At 42.5% G+C, this 22037-nt stretch overlaps 1 protein-coding gene across 3 annotated transcripts in view; it reads right to left on the reverse strand.

Moving 5' to 3' along the window:
- The window catches only part of IFT88 (intraflagellar transport 88), a 162222-nt gene that overhangs the window by 134685 nt on the left and 5500 nt on the right, over window positions 1-22037 (reverse strand). For all 3 annotated transcript variants that reach the window (XM_045188078.3, XM_053920673.2, XM_024580745.4), the window contains exon 3: window positions 3543-3605. In XM_045188078.3, the coding sequence (XP_045044013.1) occupies window positions 3543-3605 (63 nt within the window). The remainder of the gene's footprint in view (window positions 1-3542; window positions 3606-22037) is intronic.

The raw sequence follows: 22037 nt of genomic DNA on the forward strand, positions 1-22037 counted from the left end.
CTGCCTTTTGACTCTGCAATGACACTGTTTGGGATTATACCCTAAGAGCCCTGAAACACCAATCCAAAAGAATCTATGCACCCCAATGTTGATAGCAGCACAATTCACAATAGCCAAGTGCTGTAAGCAACCTAAGTTCCCACCAATAAATGAGTGGATCAAAAACCAATGGTACACTTACACAATGGAATACTAGACAGCAGAAAGAAAGAAGGAGCTCCTACCCTTCTTGATAGCATGGATAGATCTAGAGAGCATTGTGCTAACTGAAACAAGCCAGGCAATGAAAGAGAAATACCATATAATCTCACCTATAAGTGGGATCTAATCGACAAAACAAATGAGCAAGCAAAGTACAACCAAAGACATTGAAATAAAAAACAACATTATAGTAATCAGAGAGGAGCAGGGAGAGAGATAATAGGGTATAATGTGAGGGACATCAAGGAACATGTATAAAGGACAAATGGACAAAGCCAAAGTGGGTGGGTTTGAGGGTGGGAGGGTGTGGATGGGTGCGGCAGGGGGAGAGTGGTGGGGTGAAGATGGAGACAAATGTACTGGAACAACAATAACAAAATTTTTCATATAAGAGAAGACCCAAATAAATAAAACCAGATATAAAAGAGAAATAACAATTGACATCACAGAAATACAAAGGATTATCAGACAATACTATGAACAAGTATATGCCAACAAACTGCACAACCTAGCCAAAGTAGATAAATTACTAGAAATATACAATCTTCCAAAACTGAATCAAGAAGAACAGAATCAGAGATTCTAATAGATTACAACTAGTAAAATTGAAGTAGTAATCAAAAACCTCCCAACAAAAACTCCTGGACCAGAAGGCTTCACAGGCGAATTTTATCAATCCTTCAAAGAAGAACTAACATCTCTCCTTCTCTAATTATTCCAAATAATTCAAGAGGAGGAAAAACCTCCAAGCTTTTTTAACAAGACCAGCACTATCATAATTCCAAAACCAGATGAAGACACTACAAAGAAAGAAAATTATAGTCTAATATCTCTGATGAACATAGATGCTAAAATTCTAAGGAAAATATCAGCAAACCAGATCCAGCAATATAGTAAAAAAGATCATACACCATGACCAAGTGGGATTTATTCTGAGGATGCAAGATTGGTACAATATTTGCAAATCAATAAATGTAATGCATTATATAAACAAAATGAAGGATAAAAAAATTACATGATCATATAAACAGGCGCAGAAAAAGCATTTGATAAAATCCAGCACCGATTTATGATAAAAGTTCTCTACAAAGTGGGAATAAAAGGAACATACCTCAAAATAATAAAGGTCATGTATGACAAACCTACAGTCAACATGATACTCAATGGGCAAAAACTACAAGCTTTTTCCTTAAGATCAGGAACAAGGCAGGAATGTCAGCTTTCACCAATCTTATTTGACATAGCACTGGAAGTCCTAGCCACAGAAATTAGACTAGAAGAAAAATAAAAGCCATCCAAATTGCAGAGGAGGATGTAAAACTATCATTATTTGCAGATGAAATGATATTGTACATAGAAAAATATAGACTCCACCAAAAACTACTATATCTAATAAATGAATTTGGCAAAGTAGCAGGATACAATATTAATATTCAGAAATCAGTGGTGTTTTTATAAACTAATGAGGAATTATTAGAAAGAGAAGATAAGATAAAAATCCTATTTACTATTACAACAACAATAGTTAAGGTACCTAGGATAAATTTAAACAAGGAGGTAAAAGACCTGTACTATGAAAATTATAGGACATTGAGAAAATAAATTAAAGAAGATACAAATAAATGGAAGCAATTACCACGTTCGTGGATTGGAAGAATTAACGTCATTAAAATGTCCATACTACCCAAAACAATCTGTAGATTCAATGCAATTCCTATTAAGATACCAACGGCATATTTCACAGATCTAGAACAAATACTCCAAAATGTATATGGAACCAAAAAGACCCCAAATAGCCATAGCAATCTTGAGAAAGAAGAACAAAGTAGAAAGGATCACATATCTGATATCAAACTGTACTACAAGGCCACTGTAATCAACACAGTGTAGTACTGGCATCGGAGCAGGCATGTAGATCAATGGAACACAATGGAGAGCCCAGAAATATATGCATGCCTTTATGGTCAAAGGAGGCAAGAGCCTACAATGGAGTAAAAGCAGTCTTTTCAATAAGTGATTTTGGGAAAATTGAATAGACACATGCAAAAAAGTTAAATTAGACCACCTTCCCCCACACAAGAATAAACTCAAAGTGGGTAAAAGATTTAAACATAAGTTACAAAACCTTAAAAATCCTACAAGAAAACAAGCTGTAACATCTCAGACATTTGTCCTAGGAATATCTTTTTTCCGGTATATCTCCTAAGGCAAGGGAAACAAAAGAAAATATAAACAAATGGAACTATATCCAAGTAAAAAGCTTTTGCACAGCAAAAGAAACCATCAACAAAATTAAAAGGGAACCCACTCTATGAGAGAACATATTTGCCAATGATACATCTGATAAGGGGTTAATTTCCAAAATATAAAAAAAACTTCTACAACTCAACACCAGGAAGACAAACAATCCAATTAAAAAATCGGCAAAAGACCTGAACAGGCACTTCTTCAAAGAAAACATACAAATGGCCAATAAACGTAAGAAAAAATGCTCAACATCACTAGTTATCAGAGAATGCAAATTCAAATCACAATTACATATCACCCCACACCTGCCAGATTGGCTGACATTAATCATTCAACAAACAGGTGCTGGCGAGGATGTGGAGAAAAAAGGAACCCTAGTGCACTGTTGGTAGGAATGCAGACTGGTGCAGCCTCTGTGAAAAACAATATGGAGTTTCCTCGAGAAATTAAAAATACAAATGCCTTTTGACAGAGCAATCCCACTTCTGGGAATATATCCTAAGAATCTCAGAACAATAATTTGAAAGAACATATGCACCCATATGTTCATTGCAACATTATTCACAATAGCCAAGATCTGGAAACAGTGCAAGTGCCCATCACTAGAAGAATGGATAAAAAGTTGTGGTACATTTATACAATGGAATACTACGCAGCAGAAAGAACTCCTACCTTTTGCAACAGCATGGATGGAACTGGAGAGCACTATGTTAAGTGAAATAAAGCAGGCTGGCAAAAGACAAATACCGTATGATCTCACCTATAAGAGGAACCAACTAAACAAAACAAACAAATGAGCAAAACTGAAGCATGAAAACAAGGAACAGACTGACAGCAACCAGAGGGGAGAGGGGAGCGGGGGAAAGAAGGGGAAGGGTTTAGTCAAGGAACAGGAGTAAATGACTCAGGGACATGGACCACAGGGTGGGGATTGCTTGTGGGAGGGGGAATGGGCAGGGCAGGGGAGAGCAATGGGGGAAATTGGGACGACAGCAATAGAACAACGATAAAAAAAAAAAAAGCAAATAAAAATGGTTAAGATAGTAAATTTTATGTTATGTGTTTTTTACCCCAATAAAAATTAATTTACTTACTGGAGGTCTTCTTCCATGACTGGTTCTCACAGCTTGCTGAAAAGCTGTGTCATTTTCCAATTCCTAAAATGAAAAGGAAACTTAACATTCAACATGAAGTGAGAATTTTTTTTTTAAATGTTGAAACTTTTTGCTTGGTATTCATGATCCTCTCTAATTCATCCTCCCCCAATTGTTGATATCCAGCTAGGGGCACAGACTCCTGTCTTCAAATCTCCCTCCTCTACACTGCCCAAAATATTAAGGCTCTTTCCTCCATTAGGAAGAGGAGTACTGATAATGTTGTTCAATTGTAAAGCACTTTATTGGCCACTGTTTAAATGGTTGGCATCATCATGCTTGGTTAGAGATCAAATACACAAGGATACAGCCTTTCTTTTGTTTTTTCCTTCAAGTAGCTTGAGTAGTAGGAACAGAGAACCGTATCTCTTTCTTTCTCTTTCTCTCTCCCTCTCCTCTTCGTCTATATGTGGGACCATAACTTAGGTTAGCCCTACCTGAGAAAGCCTTGGGACAGAAAAGGAAATATTTTCTATAAACAATGGGGCAAACACTTCCTCTTTTTCCATTTTCATAAGCCAAAGTGAATAGCTTGCTGATCCCTGACCTGTACTCATATTATTCTTCAGCAAATTTGAGAAAAGGAACATCTGTCAAGGGCAAAATACAAATGTTCCTGGGTTTCCTGGACAAAATGCCATTTTTAGATTCTCAAAAGGACTAAGACTTACTAACTATCTTCTAACCAGAATTTACTTCCTACTCCTTCACCAACACACATTCTGGCTCTAACACTTCATCTATAGCTATGAGCAATTCTCATATGAGCCTTTGATTTATTTCAATTGACAGTAGTCCCCCCTTTTCTGAGGTTTTGCTTTCTACTGTTTCAGTTACCCAAGGTCAACCATGATCCAAACACATAAATCATCCCTTTGTCCACCCTGTACACATTCCTGCCCGAATCATTTAGGAGCTAAGTTGTCAGATTTGTTATCAGACCGACTGCTGTGGCACGTAAGTGCTTGTGTTCAAGTAACACTTATTTTACTTATTAAATAATGTCTCATTCATCTCTCTTCACGTCATCATGAAGGCATTTTATCATCTCACATCATCACAAGAAGGGTGAGTATAGGATAACAACGTATTTTGAGAAAGAAAGACTACATTTGAGGCAGGAAAGTTAGAATAGGGAAGAAACGCCTCAAGCTCTCTCTACCCCTCCCGTTTTCCATCCTGGCTGGAACACTGCAACTTTTGTAGACAACCTGTTCCCCTCCTTTCCTCTCCCAATTTCCTGTGGTGAAGACAAACAAAAAATGGTCTCACCCAGCCAGCAGCTGTATTGACAAACAAGTGACCAACAGGGTCATTGTAATACAATAAATTTACATGTGGTTTTCAACCTACTCTGACCCCACATCACCATGACAGTTGTGGGAGAAGTAAAAAAGAAATCAGTAACTGGAGAGGAGGGACGAGGACAAGTCACATCAGCAGTCACCCCACCAGCATCAGAAGCTGATGACTGGCCCTGGCAGGTTAGTTCAGGTGGTTAGAGCGCTGTCCCAACATGCCAGCGTTGAGGGGTTCAATCTCCAGTCAGGGCACATAGAGGAAGCAACTAATAAAGGCATAACTGAGTGGAACAAAATAAATGTTTCTCTCTCTCTCTCAAAATCAATAAAAAAAAAAAAAGAAGCTGCACACCATCCTATCCCCCCACCTTTTCCTATGTTTAATAAAAACCTTCTACCCATACTTCAATGGAGTATCTCATTCTCAGAGTTCACCAGCACTCCCTTCTCAAATGTGTACTTTTGCCTTAGTAAATTTACTGTGCTTTGCTGAATCTTTCTGTCTAATCCTCAAATTCTCTCTTGTGCAATGACAAGGACCTGGACCCTGCTGTCAGGCTGAGGTCTCCCTTGGCCTCCGTGGTGTCCTCCAGCATCAGCCTGGTAAGTCAGCCACGATGTCTCTACCTTTCACAGCATTGCCTTGTGAGACTTGCAACCAGGAGAACAGTGAGCTGCTGCAGCTTTTTCTCGGCTCACCTCCTGACCCTGTCTCTAGGAACCCTCCTCTTGTTTCTCTCCTTCATTCTGGACTAAGTCTCTCTTTCTCACTCACTCTTTCTCACTCATTCTTAAGTCCCCCTCCTACACGACCAACAGCCTCAGACCCACATCCCAGAAGAGTAAGTTTTCTACCTTCAGTTGCTCATAAGACTTGCCTCATTTCACCTCTGCCTTTCGTAAACACCCCCTTTTCTCAGATTTTTCTCTTTTTCTGGGAACCAGACATCCAAACATGATCCATCATTTAGCTTCCCGACTAAATACAGCCACAAAACACCACATTTGTGATCTTATAAACCAGACATGGGATTAACAATGCTTACACCACTCTTTTACTGCTATCTAGACATTTGTCCTAATTTTCAGTCATCTCATTTCCTGCTACTCTACAGATGTCTGTACCCTCTTTCCGCATGCGCCTCAGTTTTACTTGATCCAAATGCATACTGGACCTCTTGCAGACTATTCTATGGTCCTGTGAACATTGTGGCCTCCCCTGGACTACCCTCTAAATGCCCTGGCTTCCTACGGTGTTTTCTCCGTTCTTGCTGACCATTGCTCTAATCACCAGCATCAGTCTTTTAACTGGAACGATGCTTCCTCATGAGGCTTACACCATGGCATCCCAGGCCTTAACTGGCCCTGGCCTTTATTGGGCCAAAAAGAAGGGGCAGCAGCCGGGATGTCACAGACTGGCTCCCCCTGAGGGCCTCCTTTTCCCCTAGAAGCTTCCCTATGCCTGGACAAGTAAAGAAATCCCCACCAGCTAGAGGGCATAGGCCAATGACAGTAGGGACCACACTGGTCCACCCCTTGGATGCCCCAGACAGGCTGGCCAGACTCGTAAGTGCAGGGGATACCCTGTATCCTTAGGTTCAGACCCTCTTAGCTCACCCTAAATGAGTAGGTAGATTCTCAGTCCACCCCATAGTGGGAGGACATGTTGGGATGCCTAACCTGCACTAATACACCCCTTTGCTTTCTCTAGGAATTATGGGAAGCTCCTTGTCCATTTCTCTTTTTTTTGTTTTTTAAATATATTTATTGATTATGCTATTACAGTTGTCCCATTTCCCCCCCCACTCCACTCCATCCTGCCCACCCCCCTCCCTCCCACATTCCCCCCCTATAGTTCATGTCCATAGGTCATACTTATAAGTTCTTTGGCTTCTACATTTCCTACACTATTTTTACCCTCCCCCTGTCTATTTTCCACCTATCATCTATGCTACTTATTCTCTGTACCTTTCCCCCCCTCTCATCCTCCCACTCCCTTAATGACAACCCTCATGTTCTAGTTGTTTGCCTAGTTTGCTCTCGTTTTTGTTTTATGTGTGGCCGTTAATAACTGTGAGTTTGCTGTCATTTTTACTGTTCATATTTTTGATCTTCTTTTTCTTAGGTAACTCCCTTTAACATTTCATATAATAAGGGCTGGGTGATGATGAACTCCTTTAACTTGACCTTATCTGAGAAGCACTTTATCTTCCCTTCCATTCTAAATGATAGCTTTGCTGGATACAGTAATCTTGGATGTAGGTCCTTGCGTTTAATCTTCAGTAATGTAATTATGATGTGCCTTGGTGTGTTCCTCCTTGGGTCCAGCTTCTTTGGGACTCTCTGAGCTTCCTGGACTTCCCGGAAGTCTATTTCCTTTGCCAGATGAGGGAAGTTCTCCTTCATTATTTGTTCAAATAAGCTTTCAATTTTTTGTTCTTCCTCTTCTCCTTCTGGCACCCCTATAATTCGGATGTTGGAACGTTTCAAGGCGTCCTGGAGGTTCCTAACCTTCTCCTCATTTTTCCAAGTTCTTGTTTCTTCATTCTTTTCTGGTTGGATGTTTCTTTCTTCCTTCTGGTCCACACCGTTGATTTGAGTCCCAGTTTCCTTCTCATCACTATTGGTTCCCTGTACATTTTCCTTTGTTTCTCTTAGCATAGGCTTCATTTTTTCATCTGGTTTTCGAATAGATTCAACCAATTCTGTGAGCATCTTGATAACCAGTGCTTTGAACGGTGCATCTGATAGGTTGGCTATCTCTTCCTCGCTTAGTTGTTTTTTTTCTGGAGCTTTGAAGTGTTCTGTCATTTGGGCCATTTTTTTTTTTTTCCTTGGCGTGTCTGTTACTTTAAGGGGCGGAGCCTTAGGTGTTCCCCGGGGCGGGGTTGCGCTGGTTGCTGTGCTGTGACACTGTATGTGGGGGAGGGGCCGAGTGGGAGCAATGGGGCCCACCTCACTCTCCTCCGGCTTTCAATCTTTCACTCCGCTACCCACAATCAAACTGGGCCACTCTGGTGCTGGTTCCCGAGTAAGAGGGGCTGTGCACACTCTAGGCCCCTGTGGGTCTCTCCAACGCCCTCTCCAGTGAGGCTGGGAGTGTCTCCTGCTGCCGCCCCAACCTCCACGGGCGTTTTCAATCAGAGGTTTGAGGCTTTATTTCCCCCATGCTGGAGCCCTGGGTTGCGCGGTCTGCTTCGCTCCCCGCCGTTCGTCCTGGTTTATCTGTGGGCGAATGTGGTGCCGCGGGGTGCTACCCGCTGCTCTGCCTGCCCCGCTCTCCGCCACTCTGAGTCCGGCCCTCTGGGTTTATCTGTGCGAATGTGGGGCCGCAGGGTCTGCTAGTGCTCAGACTGCCTGCGCCATTTGTCCCACACTCCGCCAGTCTCAGTCCCGCCACAGCCACGCGAGTCCTCTCCACCCCTCCTACCAGTCTGGATGAATGTTTATTTTCTATTTCCTTGGTGTTGGTCCCCCTTGCTGTTAGATTCTCTGTCAGTTCTGGTTGTGTGAGGAGGCGCAGTGTGTCTACCTACGCCGCCATCTTGGTTCTCCGCTCCTTGTCCATTTCTGAGGACTCACCTCTAGGCTGCATTCTGGCCAATTGGATGGACTTCAAATTAGATGGTTTAAAACAAACTAACTAACTAACAAACAAAAACCACCTCATTTTCTTTGGCAATACAGCATTGTCCAGACATAAATTAGGGAAATGGGAAACATGGCCTGAAAATGGCCTTAAATTACAATACTATTCTTCAATTAGATCTCTTCGCAAATGCCAGGAAAACCCCTTGCATACAAGCCTTCACGGCCCTGTACCAAGACCCAGCGAAAAAAGGCTCATGTAAGATCTGCTATGCCCATTCCCCCTCTTCTAGTCCCCCCAGGGGAATACAGACATCCTAGGTGACCCTTTCCTATCAGCACTCCCATCATGCCCATGAGATAATGCAAAGGAACATGAAGGTCAGGGACTGGCCCCTCCTTGTCCCAAGGTTCCCCTGGGACACCCTCTCTGGCACCTTCCACCCTGCCTATAAGTCCCCTACTATGCCACCTCCTTATGCACAACTAATGGGAGCCCAGCCCCTACAGGACATACCAGGAGTGGAACTCTTATTATCCAGGCCCCACGAAGTTATATCCTCTCAGAGAAGTTGCAAAGGGAGAGCTGGGTATCATTGGGGTTCATGTCCCATTTAGCGTGACCGACTTCACCCAGTGTAAAATAAAGATGGGCCGGTTCTCTGAAGACCTGAGTTGGTTTGTAGATAAATCTCAAGCATTGACAATGTCTTTTGACCTGGCGTGGAGGGACATTCATATTCTCCTGGAAGGACATTCATACTGCCCTGTCTACCTGCTGTACTCCTGAAGAGAAACAGAATCTGGTTAGCACCGCAGGGACATGCTGATGGAATGGCGGCAGCCCAACTGCATAGACACGCAGTGGGGACAACTGCAGTCCCAGCCCAAAACCCAGTCTGGAACTACCAGGTAGGACAGGCACACCTTGCTAGAAGAGACCATATGATACACTGCCTTTTAAGTGGCATGAAAAAAATGTGTCGTCAAGCCTGTAAATTATGAAAAGGTGAAAGAGGTAACTCAAGAAAAGGAAGAAAATCCTGCTCTATTTCAGGGCAGACTGATTGAGGCCTTTAGAAAGTATATGAACATGAACTCCTCCACCTCTGAGGGACAAGCCTTACTCAGTCAATGATTTTAGTCAGTCTACCAGAGATATCAGTGAAAGTTACAAAAAGTTCAATTTGGCCCTCAGTCTCCAACGGCTCAGTTACTGGAAACTGCCTTCACGGTTTACAATAACCATGACCAGACAGAAAGGGATGAAAGCGCCCAGTGTGAGACCAGACAGGCCAAGTGGCAGGCTCAATTGGTAGCAGTTGCTGTTGCTGGCCCTTGCAGCCTCAAGGTCACCTAAGGGGAACACTGAGATGCCCAAATAGGGCACCCCCGAGTTCCCAAGGGGGCTTGCTGTAAGTGCAGCGAGCCAGGTCATTATAACAGACAATGTCCCTGAAAGCCAGGACCTTGGTGTCCCCTCCCCAGGAAAGAACCCATGGGCTTTGCCCTCTTTGTGACTGGCCAGGCCATTGGAAAAGGGATTGTCTCCAGCTCCGAAGGGAAAGGGGAGTCCTGAACACATAATGGACTTAACTGAGGAAGACTGAAGGGGCCCAGGGTTCTTGGTGGCTCCACACAAAAGACATCTCATGACTACAGAAGAATCCTGGGTGACTTCTGAAGGTAAAAAAGTTAATTTTTTAATTGACAAGGGAGCTACCTACTCAGTCTCAATGGAACATTGGGTCCCTTAACACCCAAGGCTTGTACCATTATGGGGATAAGTGGGCAGCTAAAAGAAAAGTATTTTACTCCGCCTCTCAGCTGCTGCCTTCAACATTGTTTAGTTTCTCAACAATTCCTGGCAATGACATAATGTCTTTTTCCCTTAATGAGAAGGGATTTAATGATGGCTCTAGGTACTAATATCCAACTTCTTTGTGTTAACCCAGAGGAATGGCAACCCCATATTTTCTTGGTCTCTAAGACTCAGTCCACCCTCAGTTAGATTCCATCCCAGCCCATATACAGTCTGCTGTTAAGCCATTAGTAAGGGTCTACTTGGGAGGGCCACCAGGTACCCCTGTACAAGTTAAACTGACAAAAAAAAAATGCCCCAATACCCCTGTAAACAGCAGTACCCTCTGAGACCAGAGGCCCACAGGGGACTAAAACCTCTCAATGACAAGTTCCTTCAGCATGGACTCATAGTTCCTTGTCAATCTCCTTACAACACTCCTATACTGCCTATTTAAAACAAACAAACAAAAAAACCCCAACTGGTGAGTAGTATATGGTTCAGGACATACGAGGTATTAATGAGACTGTGATTCCCATTTACCTCATTGCACCCAAACCATATACTCTCTTATCTCAAGTTCCCCATCAGGCCAAATGGCTTACAGTCCTAGATCTCCAGGATGCATAGTTTTGCATCCCACTTCATCCACATAGTCAGTCTCTTTGCTTTTGAATGCATGGATCCTGACATCCATGTAATGGCCCAATATAATGGGATCATAGCTCCTCAAGGGTTCCAAGATAGTCCTTATATTTTTGGTCAAGTGCTTGTAAAGTCTCTGGTAACTGGAGCTTCTACATGGGGCCAAAATTCAATGTTGATGACGTTCTGATCTGTAGCCCCACCAGATAGGACTCCAGCTACAACACTGTCTTAATTCTTCATTTCCTGGGGGGAAAGGGATACTGAGTATCTTCCCATAGGCCCAGCTTTCCCGCTCAATGGTCAAGTATTTAGGCTACCACCTAACTCAGGGAATCTCTCTCTCTCTCTCTCTCTCTCTCTCTCTCTCTAATGAAAAAAGCTATTCTAAATTTTATAGTCTCCAGACAAAAAAACAATTAAGAACCTTTTTAGGAATGGCAGGTTTCTGCCAAATCTGGATCCCCGCATTTGGCCTGATAGCTAAGTGCCCTTATAAGGCAATCAAAGGACCTGATTCTGAGCCTTTAGAATAAAACCAGGGCTTAAACTGAGGCTTCAAGGCCCTCAATACAGCAGCCCTAATTGAGGCCCCAGCCTTGGGCCTCCCTGGCCTAGAAAAGCCGTTTAATCTGTATGTAGAAGAAAACCAAAGGATTGCCTTAGAAGTCCTAATGCAAAAGCTAGGCAACATCCTTAGGCCAGTGGCTTACTTCTCAAAACAGTTTGACTCTGGGCAACTGGATGGTGAGGCTGACTATGTACAGTAGCAGTAACTGACTTGTTAACTGAAGAAGCTACTAAGCTGACCCTAGGACAACCTTTAGAAGTCCAAATTCCACATCAGGTTCAAACTGTCCTTGAGGCAAAAGGACACCATTGGCTAAAGGGAAGAAGACTTACTAAATACCAGGCCCTTCTCTTAGATTCCCTTGAGCTCACTCTAAAAATACGCCAAAACCTAAATCCAGCTACATTAACTCCTGAAGTGGGCCCTGAGAATCAGGACATCTTGGGTTACTGTGTTGAAACTATTGAACAGGCATTCTCCAGCAGACCTGACTTAAAGAACATAGCCCTTGACAACCCAGATGTAGAATGGTTCACCGATGGAAGCAGTTCTGTTGGCCAGGGAAGAAAGAGGGCAGGCTATGCAATCCTGAGTCTCCAGGAGACCACAGACACCAAGTCTCTCCCCTCAAGAACTTTGGCCCAAAAGGCTGAACTCATAGTTTTGACCCGAGCTCTTGAACTAGGAAAAGGCAAGAGAGTCAACCTTTACACAAACTCTAAATATGCCTTCCTTGTTTTGCATGCTCATGCTGCCATTTGGAAAAAGAGAAAACTATTGATAGCAAAAACTCTCCTATTAAACATGGCCCAGAGATTTTAAGGCTACTAGAGGCAGTAAACCTTCCCCAAGAAGCAGCCATGTTCCACTGTAAGAGACATCAAAGGGACCCAACTAAAATATCTAAAGGAAACTGTTGGGGACAGAGAAGGCTGGCATCATAGCCAAGGTTGAGTGCTTAACAAAGCTGCACTTGACTGCCTGCCTCTGCAAGGCGGATCAAGCCAGCAGCTGACGACAGCCGAACCCGCTGAGGTTGAACAGGAGGTAGATAACTGCAAGCTTCAGCTGAATGAGACTGTAACTTTTGCAGAAGACATATGTATCAGTTAGACAGCCTGGGAACGGAACAATCTGCGCCTGCAGTGTCTCCCTGTTTGCAAAAGGTCCTTGAGCTCTATCTAACCAACCCCTATATAATAAACACAGAGACCATGCTCAGGGCTCGTTGTCTCTCCATCAGAGGACAATGTCCCACCTGGCCCCCGCTTTTCTTTAAACTGTGTTGTGTTTTTCTCAGTCTCCTGTCGCCCCCACTCAGGGACCTCCACTCCACATAGGTCGCAGCAAAACTCCCTTTGCCAACAGGCTGCAAAGGAGGCTGCCAGGTCAGATACCTCTATTATGGCCCTAATTCCATATACGATTCTTCTGCCCATCAAACCAAGTTATGCCCCTGATGAAAACATCTGGGCGAAAAGGCAAGGTTTTTCCCTAAAAAATGAAGGATGGTGGATGACAGATCAGAGACTGCTGTCCCCAACTAAAGATCAATGGAAAATCATAAAATCTTTTCATGACTCTCCATGTAGGTTGAGATGCCACCCGTTCTTTAATATCAAAGATCTCCATTGGGAGGGGCCTATCTTGAGCAATAGAAGGAGGCACTCAAGCCTGCGTTCTCTGTTCAGTTAATGAGCCGGGGGAGAAATAAAGTGGCCCCACCCTGTCTTCTCAAGCCATTCCAGAGAAGGGGTACCTTCCCAGGAGAAGGTAGGCAAACAGATTTCACACAAATGTCCCCTACCCGCAGGGTGTCTGCTATCTCCTGGTATTCATAGACTGGCATTCATTTACTGTATGGGTAGAGGTCTTACCTACCCAGACTGAAAAGGCAGCTGAGGTAACCAAAGCTCTCCTTAAGGATATCATTCCAAGGTTTGGACTGCCTCGAAACTTCCAAAGTGACAATGACTCTTCTTTTGTGGCCAAAATTAACCAACAAACAGCCCACCTAGACACTAACTACCATTTACATAGTTCATGGAGGCCTCAGTCTTCAGTGAAGGTAGAAAAGACTAACCATACCTTAAAGAAAATCTTAGCTAAATTATGGCAGGAGACCTTGAAGACATAGCTCTGGCTTCTGCTCATAGCTCTCCTAAGGTACAGAGGGACTCCCAAATCAAACTTAGAACTAAGCCCTTCTGAAATGTTATACAGGAGGCCCTTTTTAACCTCTGACATATATTTTGACCCAGAGGTTCAGGAGCAACTTAAGCATATCATCAAGCTAGGACAGATACAACAGGCTCTCCACAACTATGTCAATCATAACTTTCTGTCCCTGGGCACATCCTCTCGCAGGCCCAGTACATGTCCCAGGGACTGGGTCCTCTCAAGACTTAGAAGGAAGGCTTCCCAGAGGACCAATTAACTCCAAAATGGAAAGGACCCTACCAAGTCTTGCTTGCCATCCCTATGGCAGGCAAGTGACCGGACCTACAATCCTGGATAAACTTTTCTAGAACAAAGCCTTTCTCTTCAGAGCCTTTGTAGGAATACCAGGACAGCCATACCTGTGAATTCCTGGAGGACTTAAAGTTACTCTTTAAAAAACCACCCAAAGAAGACTCCTTGAACTGTAAGTAAATGACCCACTATCTGGCTGCTGAGATTTAGGTCTTTTTCTTTGCTTAGGGTTTCCGGTAGCCCTCCTTCTTTTCCTCGCTCATGCACTGCCAAGCATCCCACCTAAACAATCTCCCTCACTCTTAAAATGGTCATTCTAGCCTTACTTGGCTTATTTCCCCCATTACCTACAGGAATTAGAGACACAACTCTCCTGCCAACCTGTCAAATAATCTTTCTGTTTTTCGGATCTGCCACCCCCACCCTCAGGTCAGCACAAGAAGCCTCAAGTACTATAACGACAAGACCAGACACCATTCTCCTTTCCGGTCCCCCAAAGCACTCTGGGAAGCCTTACTCTGGGAAGGTTCACTTCAGTACCACAAAGACTCCCTTTGGCTGTGTTCACCTCATTCCACCCTATGATCAAATCCAGAGAAAATGGCCATACACCTTAATTTGTTCTTCCTTCAATGTTATTTGCATCCCCTGGGGGACACGCACTAAACCCACACCAAACTGAACTTTTACCAGGGGTTTCATTGTCCCTGCTATCTTTCTCAAAACCTTTGTCACCTCACAATCCTGTCATACTAACGTCACCCACTGCTGCCCTGCCTCCCACAAAGTTTTTGATAGAAAGGAAAACAACCTCCTTCTGGAAAATTCCCTTATTGGGAGGAATTTGAACCCCCAGATTGGAAACTAATTTATCACACTCCTCAAGCTTGGAAGGCCCCTAGGGGGCCCAGAGATGTCAAATTAATAGAAAGGCCACTTTTGCCATCCCCTGCATGGGGTCCCAACCTCACTACCTGACTAAACCACACATAATCTAGGAGAGCTTACGCACCTCCAGGATATGTCTTTCTTTGTGGACACTTTAAATACCAACTTCCCTGTGACAGATGGCCACAAGGAAATTTTACCTCTTTGCCTGGGCCTTGGCTAACCCCTGCATAGACAATGCCCAATTCAAGGGACAATGCACTCTTGGTCTATTAGGGCCGACAGGAGCAGGAATAACTGTCCACAACAAACTTCCCCGACAAGAACCAAAAGAGCCATTAGCCTAATCTTAGCAGGCGTAGGAGCTGCAATTGGCATAGCCGTCCCTTGGATAGAGTTCACCTATCATGAAACAACCTTACAGAATCTAACTCATGCCTTACAACACAGGGGAGGCACTACAGGGAATTCAGGAATCCCCCAAATCTCTAGTTAATTGTAGTTCTAGACAATAGACTTGCCCTAGACTACCTCCTAGCCAAGCAGGGAGGCGTCTGTGTAGTCATTAACAAAATCTGCTGCACATCTGTAAACAAGTCAGGTCAGACTGAATGTAATATCCAAAACATCTACGAACAGGCATCCTGGCTTCCAGTTATAACCAAGAAACAGATCTCAGTGATTCCTGGAACATGATTAACAAGGCTCTCTCTTCTTTCACCTGGGTGCATTCACTCCTTGGTTCATTAATAACTATTCTCCCACTTTTATTAGTTGGTCCACGCCTTTTAATCTTCTTGTTAAGTTTATATCTTCTAGAGTACAAGTTTCATGTATAGATGATACTCCAAGGATTCTAGCCCCTGGATGTTGATCTCCAAGGATTCAACATCCAGGGGATACAGAGCTCAGGGCCTTAGATGAGGCAGGAAGAGATTTTTAATCCCAAGCTAGGGAGGGTCTATGCCCAATCTCAGCCTGAAGCAACAACTGATGAATGGTTGGTGGTCAATCATCTTCCCATATGATTATGGGACCAAAATCTCTCAGGGGGAATTTATGAGTCAGGAAATTTAGATAGGGGAGAAGGGCCTCAAGGCCCACCCCTTCCCTTTTCCATCCTGGCTGGAACACTGCTGACTCAACTTTTGCCGACAACCTGTTCCCAGCTTTCCCCTCCCAATTTCCTGTAGTTAAGATAAAAACCTTTCTTAACCAGATTCAGCAGCCATATTGGCATACAAGTAACCCAAGAGGTCATTATAATAAATTCACATTGTGGTTTTGGAGTCACTCTGCCCCCTGAATCACCATGACCATTAGAAGACGAGGACAAGCCCCATCAGCAGTCACCCCACCAGCTGTCAGAAGCAGAGGACCATCCTATCCCCTTCTTGCCTGCATTTTAAAAACCTTTGGGGCAACTAAATCTCCCAGTTCACCAACGTTCCTTTCTCAAGTGCATGCCCTTGCTTTAATAAATTTACTATGCTTTGCTGAGTCCTTCTGTCTTGTCCTCAAATTCTTTCTTGTGTGGTGACAAGGACCTGGACCCCTCCATCAAGTTGAGGACTCCTTTGGCCTCCCCAGATGCCCCCTCGCATGACATTCACATAACTTTTATCACAGTATATTGTTATAATTATTCTACTTTATTATTAGTTATTATTTTTAATCTCTTACTGTGCCTAATGCATAATTAAACTTTACTACAAAAAAGTACATATGAAAAAAACATAGTATTTAATAGGATTTGGTACTATCATCAGTTTCAGGCATCCACTGGGAGACTCGAAACATCTTCGGTCCGTAAGGGGGGGACTACTGTACTTCCCACAAAAATATACTTGGTTATTAAAAAGTAAATAAAAATAATATGTAAAAATAGTCTATATCAACTAACTTTAAAACTCTGCAGACAATTAAGTAAAAGTTTACATAACCAAAAGTCAATACTGTACACTTTAACCATTTTATGTACAAATATCCTTCTTTAATTTTTACTGCAAACAATTTTTATAACCTTCCATATCAGCTACATAATTCTCAGTGAACTATAGAAATTAGGCAACTTTCGCATGAAGTATAAAACCAAAGACAACCTTCAGCATAATTAATTATAGCACTTCAGATCTTTAGGAAAAGAAAGTCTACTAGTATTCCTAAACCATTAGCAAAATTTGATTAATCTGCTCAGTGAATTCTGACAAACTAAAAACTGTCAACAAATTCTCCAATTACAAATACCAACTAACATAACATTTTCATGATTTGATTAACAACTTCCATAATCTATGAAACATCTTAATAACTGTTTCAAGTAATTCAGTTATTCTTCCAATTAAGTAAGATAAAATAAAACCATGTGTAAAGCAAATATTTTTATTTTATTGTATGATATATTTTTGTTTCTGATATTCTGAATATTCATTTCAAGTGAAATAATGAAGCAATACTGTGATAACCTGAGGAGTTAGGAAGTTTCTCTGGTGCTTTAAAAAAGATTATATTCATACATCATCAAAATTGCCATACTACCCAAAGTGACTTATAGATTCAATGCAATCCCTGTTAAAGTACCAATGACATATTTCACAGATATAGAACAAACATTTCAGAAACTTATATGGAACCATAAATGACCCCGAATAGCTGCAGCAATTTTGAGAAAGAAGAACAAAGCAGGAGGGATCACAATACCTGACATCAAACTGTATTACAAGGCCACTGTCATCAAAACAGCCTGGTACTGGCATAAAAACAGGCACATAGACCAATGGAACAGAACAGGGAGCCCAGAAATAAACTCAAGTCTTCATGGTCAATTAATATTTGACAAAGGAGGCAGGAGCATAAAATGGAGCAAAAATAGCCTCTTCAACAAATGGTGTTGGGAGATCTGGACAGTTACATTCAAAACAATGAAACTCGATCACCAACTTACACCATACACAAAAATAAACTCAAGATGGATAAAAGACTTAAATATAAGTCATAACACCATAAAAGTCCTAGAGGAAAACATTGGCAGGAAGATCTCAGACATTCCATGCAGCAACATCCTCACAGACACGTCCCCTAAAGCAAGGGACATAAAGGAAAGAATAAACAAATGGGACCTCATCAAAATAAAAAGCTTCTGCAGGGCTAAAGAAAACAGCATTAAAATACAAAGAGAACCAACAGTATGGGAAAACATATTTGCCAATGACACCTCAGACAAGGGCCTGATCTCCAAAATATATAAAGAACTCACACAACTCTACTCCAGGAAGACAAACAACCCAATTAAAAAATGGGCAAAGGACTTGAACAGACACTTCTCCAAGGAAGACATACAGAGGGCCCAGAGACATATGAAAAGATACTCAGCATCACTAGCCATCAGAGAGATGCAAATTAAAATCACAGTGAGGTCCCATCTCACACCAGTCAGAGTGGCCAACATAAACAAATCAACAAACAAATGTTGAAGAGGATGTGGAGAAAAGGGAACCCTAGTACACTGTTGGTGGGAATGCAGACTGGTGGGGCCACTGTGGAAAACAGTATGGAATTTCCTCAGAAAACTAAAAATGGAACTGCCTTTTGACCCAGCAATTCCACTGCTGAGACTATATCTCAAGAGCCCTGAAACACCAATCCAAAAGAACCTATGCACCCCAGTGTTCACAGCAGCACAATTTACAATAGCCAAGTACTGGAAGCAACCTAAGTGCCCATCAGCAAATGAGTGGATCAAAAAATTATGGTACATTTACACAATGGAATTCTATGCAGCAGAGAGAAAGAAGGAGCTCCTACCCTTTAAGACAGCATGGATGGAACTGGAGAGCATTATGCTAAGTGAAATAAGCCAGGCGGTGAGGGACAAATACCATATGATCTCACCTTTAACTGTAACCTAATCAACAAAAGAAAAAAGCAAACAAAATATAACCAGAGACATTGAAATTAAGAACATTGTAACAATAGCCAGAGGGGACTGGGGAAGGGATAGTGGGGAGAGGGGTCTATAGGAGCTACTATAAAGGACACAAGGACAAAATCAAGGGGGCGGGTGAGGAGAGGGAGGGAAGTGGGACTGGCTGGGGTGGGGTCGAGGGATGGGGAGAAAATGCAGACAATTGGAACTGAATAAAAATAAATAAATAAATTTAAAAATTAAAAAAATAAAGATTATATTCGTGATCTATCTAAATTCCATTTCTTGGACTCTACCCTAAAAAATATTTTATCAAAATACGGAAAATTATTCATGCATAAAATTGTTTATTGTGTTGTTATTTATAGCAGCAGAAAACTAGAAGTAAATATTTCAAAATGAGGAAATAGTTACAATCAACTGTACATATTCAGTATTATATAGCCATTAAAGTTACATTTATTTCAATTTTTAGTATTATGAAACTGCTTATAATATAGTTGAATGTAAAAAAGCAAACAGAAAAGTAGTCACTAGTTCAAGTCAAACATACTAAAACTATGCATGAAAGAAAGACAACAAGGAAAATGTTAACTGTAGTTAGTTCTGAATAATGGAATTATGAGTAATTTTGTTTTTCAACAATGAGCATGTATTTTTTTAAATCCTCACCAGAGGATATATTCACTAATTTAGAGGGAATGGAAAGGGGAGGGGGGTTGGCGGGGAGAAAGAGAAAGAGAGAGGGAGAGAGAGAAACCCTGATGTGAGGAAAAAACCAATCGTTGCCTTGGGTATGCACTCCAGCTGGGGATTGAACCTTCAATCTCGGTATGTACCCTGACCTGGGATGAAACCCGCAAACTTTTGTTGTATGGGACAATGCTCCAACGAACTGTGCCTTCCAGCCAAGGCAAGCATGTACATTTTTTATACATAGAAACTTTTATAAATTGGGAAAAGGGGGATATATCAGTGGTTTTCATCATTTATACTAATGTAGGAAAATGCCTACGTTTTCATGCAATTTTTAAAAAAGGAGTCCACGTAATCCTCTGTGTGTATGTGTGTGTGTGTGTTTGGATGCCAGGAGGGTAACACCTGCATAGTAAAAGACAAGAGAACACAAGAACGCCTTAGGAGATATGTCTAACACAGGTGATCGTTAGGTGACAGTATTTTTATGTCATTTTATTTTTTCTCCAATCTTCTCTATTTTTCAAATTTTCTATAATGATCAGTATCTCCTAGATTTTTGTTTCACATAGAATAAGGGAAAGGCTTCTATTTTCTTCCTTTGTTTTCTTTCTAGATCTCAAATTCAAAGACCATCATTTTTCTGAGGAAAAAATAATTTGAAAATGACTATGAGCTATATGAAATACTCTCGTCAAATAGAATTAAATTTTCTGAATTAGTTTAGAGTCCTCTAAATGGTAATATTTAATTCTTATACACTAGCAAGTAAAGTAGCTCCCACATCCTTCATCCTTACCATTTTTCACACACTAATTCAAGATGAGTTTATAAAGAGGTTTTTTGGTTTTGTTTTTTTACAATTTGAAAACTATGACTCTCACAACAATATAAACAGATTTAAAATATTCATTTTAGTAACAATTTCATCTTTTAAATAAGTAGCCACTAAATATTAAGTGGATGTGAGTTCCTACACATCCAGGTGGATGTGTAGGTAGAAATGCTTTGCTCCCTCCCACAGCCAAAAGAAAGATAACAACCAATTTAAAAATAAACAACCAAAACTGCCAGAAAAATCAAACTACATGGAACTCTTGACAACCAAGGAGTTAAAGAAACATTCATCCAGACCAGTAGGAGGGGTGGAGACAGGTGGCCAGGGGAGAGGACTGGTGGCAAGGCAGCAGACTGGGAGGCCAGGTGGGGGGGGCTGGCTGACCAGGAAACTAAAGACTCAGCACCTCTAGCGGTAAAATCCTGTGAGGGCTGTGAAGTTGGGAGAAACTCCCAAACTCACAGGACAGTTCGTTGGAGAGGCCCACGGGGTCCTAAAATGTACACAAATCCACCCACCTGGGAATTGGCACCTGAAAAGGCACAATCCACTTGTGGGAAATGAGTGAAGTAACAGAAAGTAGGGCTACAGCAGAACTAGCGTGGAGCATTGTTCCTTCTTGGACCCCTCCCCAACAGACAGCACCACAAAGCAGCAAAGATGGTTGCCCCGCCCTGGTGAATACCTAAGGCTCTGCCCCCTTACAACATAACAGGAGCCCCAAGACAAAGAGATAAGGCTCAAATGAAAGAACAAATGAAAACTCCAGAAAAAGTACTAAGCAATGAGGAGATAGACAACCTGTCTGATGCAGAGTTCAAAAGACAGGTAAGCAGGATGCTCACAGAAATGATTGAGTTCAGTTGCAAAATGAAGGAACAAATGAAGGCTATACAAAGAGAAATAAAGGAAAATGTGTAGGGAACCAAAAGGGAAGGGAAGGAAATCGGGACTCATATCAACAATTTGAAACAAAAGGAATAAATATCTAACTGGGACAGAATGAAGAAAGAAGAATGCAAAAAAAATGAAAAGAGGCTCAGGAACCTCTGGGACAATTTTAAATGCTCCATCATCTGAATCATAAAGATGCCAGAAGGAGAAGAACAGTAGCAAGAAACTGAAAACTTGGGAGAACCAAGATGGCGGCGTAGGTGGACACACTGCGCCTCTTCGCACAACCAGAACTGATGGCGAATCGAATGGCAAGGACGTTTGGCACCAAGGAAATAAAAAAATAAACATTCATCCAGACTGGTAGGAGAGGCGGAGATGAGCAGCCAGGGTGGAGAGGACTCGCGTGGCTGTGGAGGGACCGAGACTGGCGGAGTGTGGGACGAACGGGGCAGGCAGTCCGACCACTAGCAGACCCTGCTGCGCCACATTCCCGCAAATAAACCAAGAGGGTCAGACTCAGAATGGTGGAGAACGGGGCAGGCAGAGCGGCGAGTAGCACCCCTTGGCCCCACATTCACACATAGATAAACCGGAGGAATGGGGGAGCGAAGCAGACTGAGCAACCCAGGGCTCCAGCGCGGGGAAATAAAGCCTCAAACCTCTGACTGAAAATGCCCGTGGGGGTTGGGGCGGCAGCAGGAGAGACTCCCAGCCTCACTGGAGAGGTCGTTGGAGAGACCCACAGGGGCCTAGAGTGTGCACAGGCCCACCCACTCGGGAACCAGCACCAGAGGGACCCAGTTTGATTGTGGG

The sequence above is a fragment of the Desmodus rotundus genome, chromosome 3, assembly GCF_022682495.2.
Source record: "Desmodus rotundus isolate HL8 chromosome 3, HLdesRot8A.1, whole genome shotgun sequence".
In the NCBI taxonomy this organism is placed as follows: Eukaryota; Metazoa; Chordata; class Mammalia; order Chiroptera; family Phyllostomidae; genus Desmodus; species Desmodus rotundus.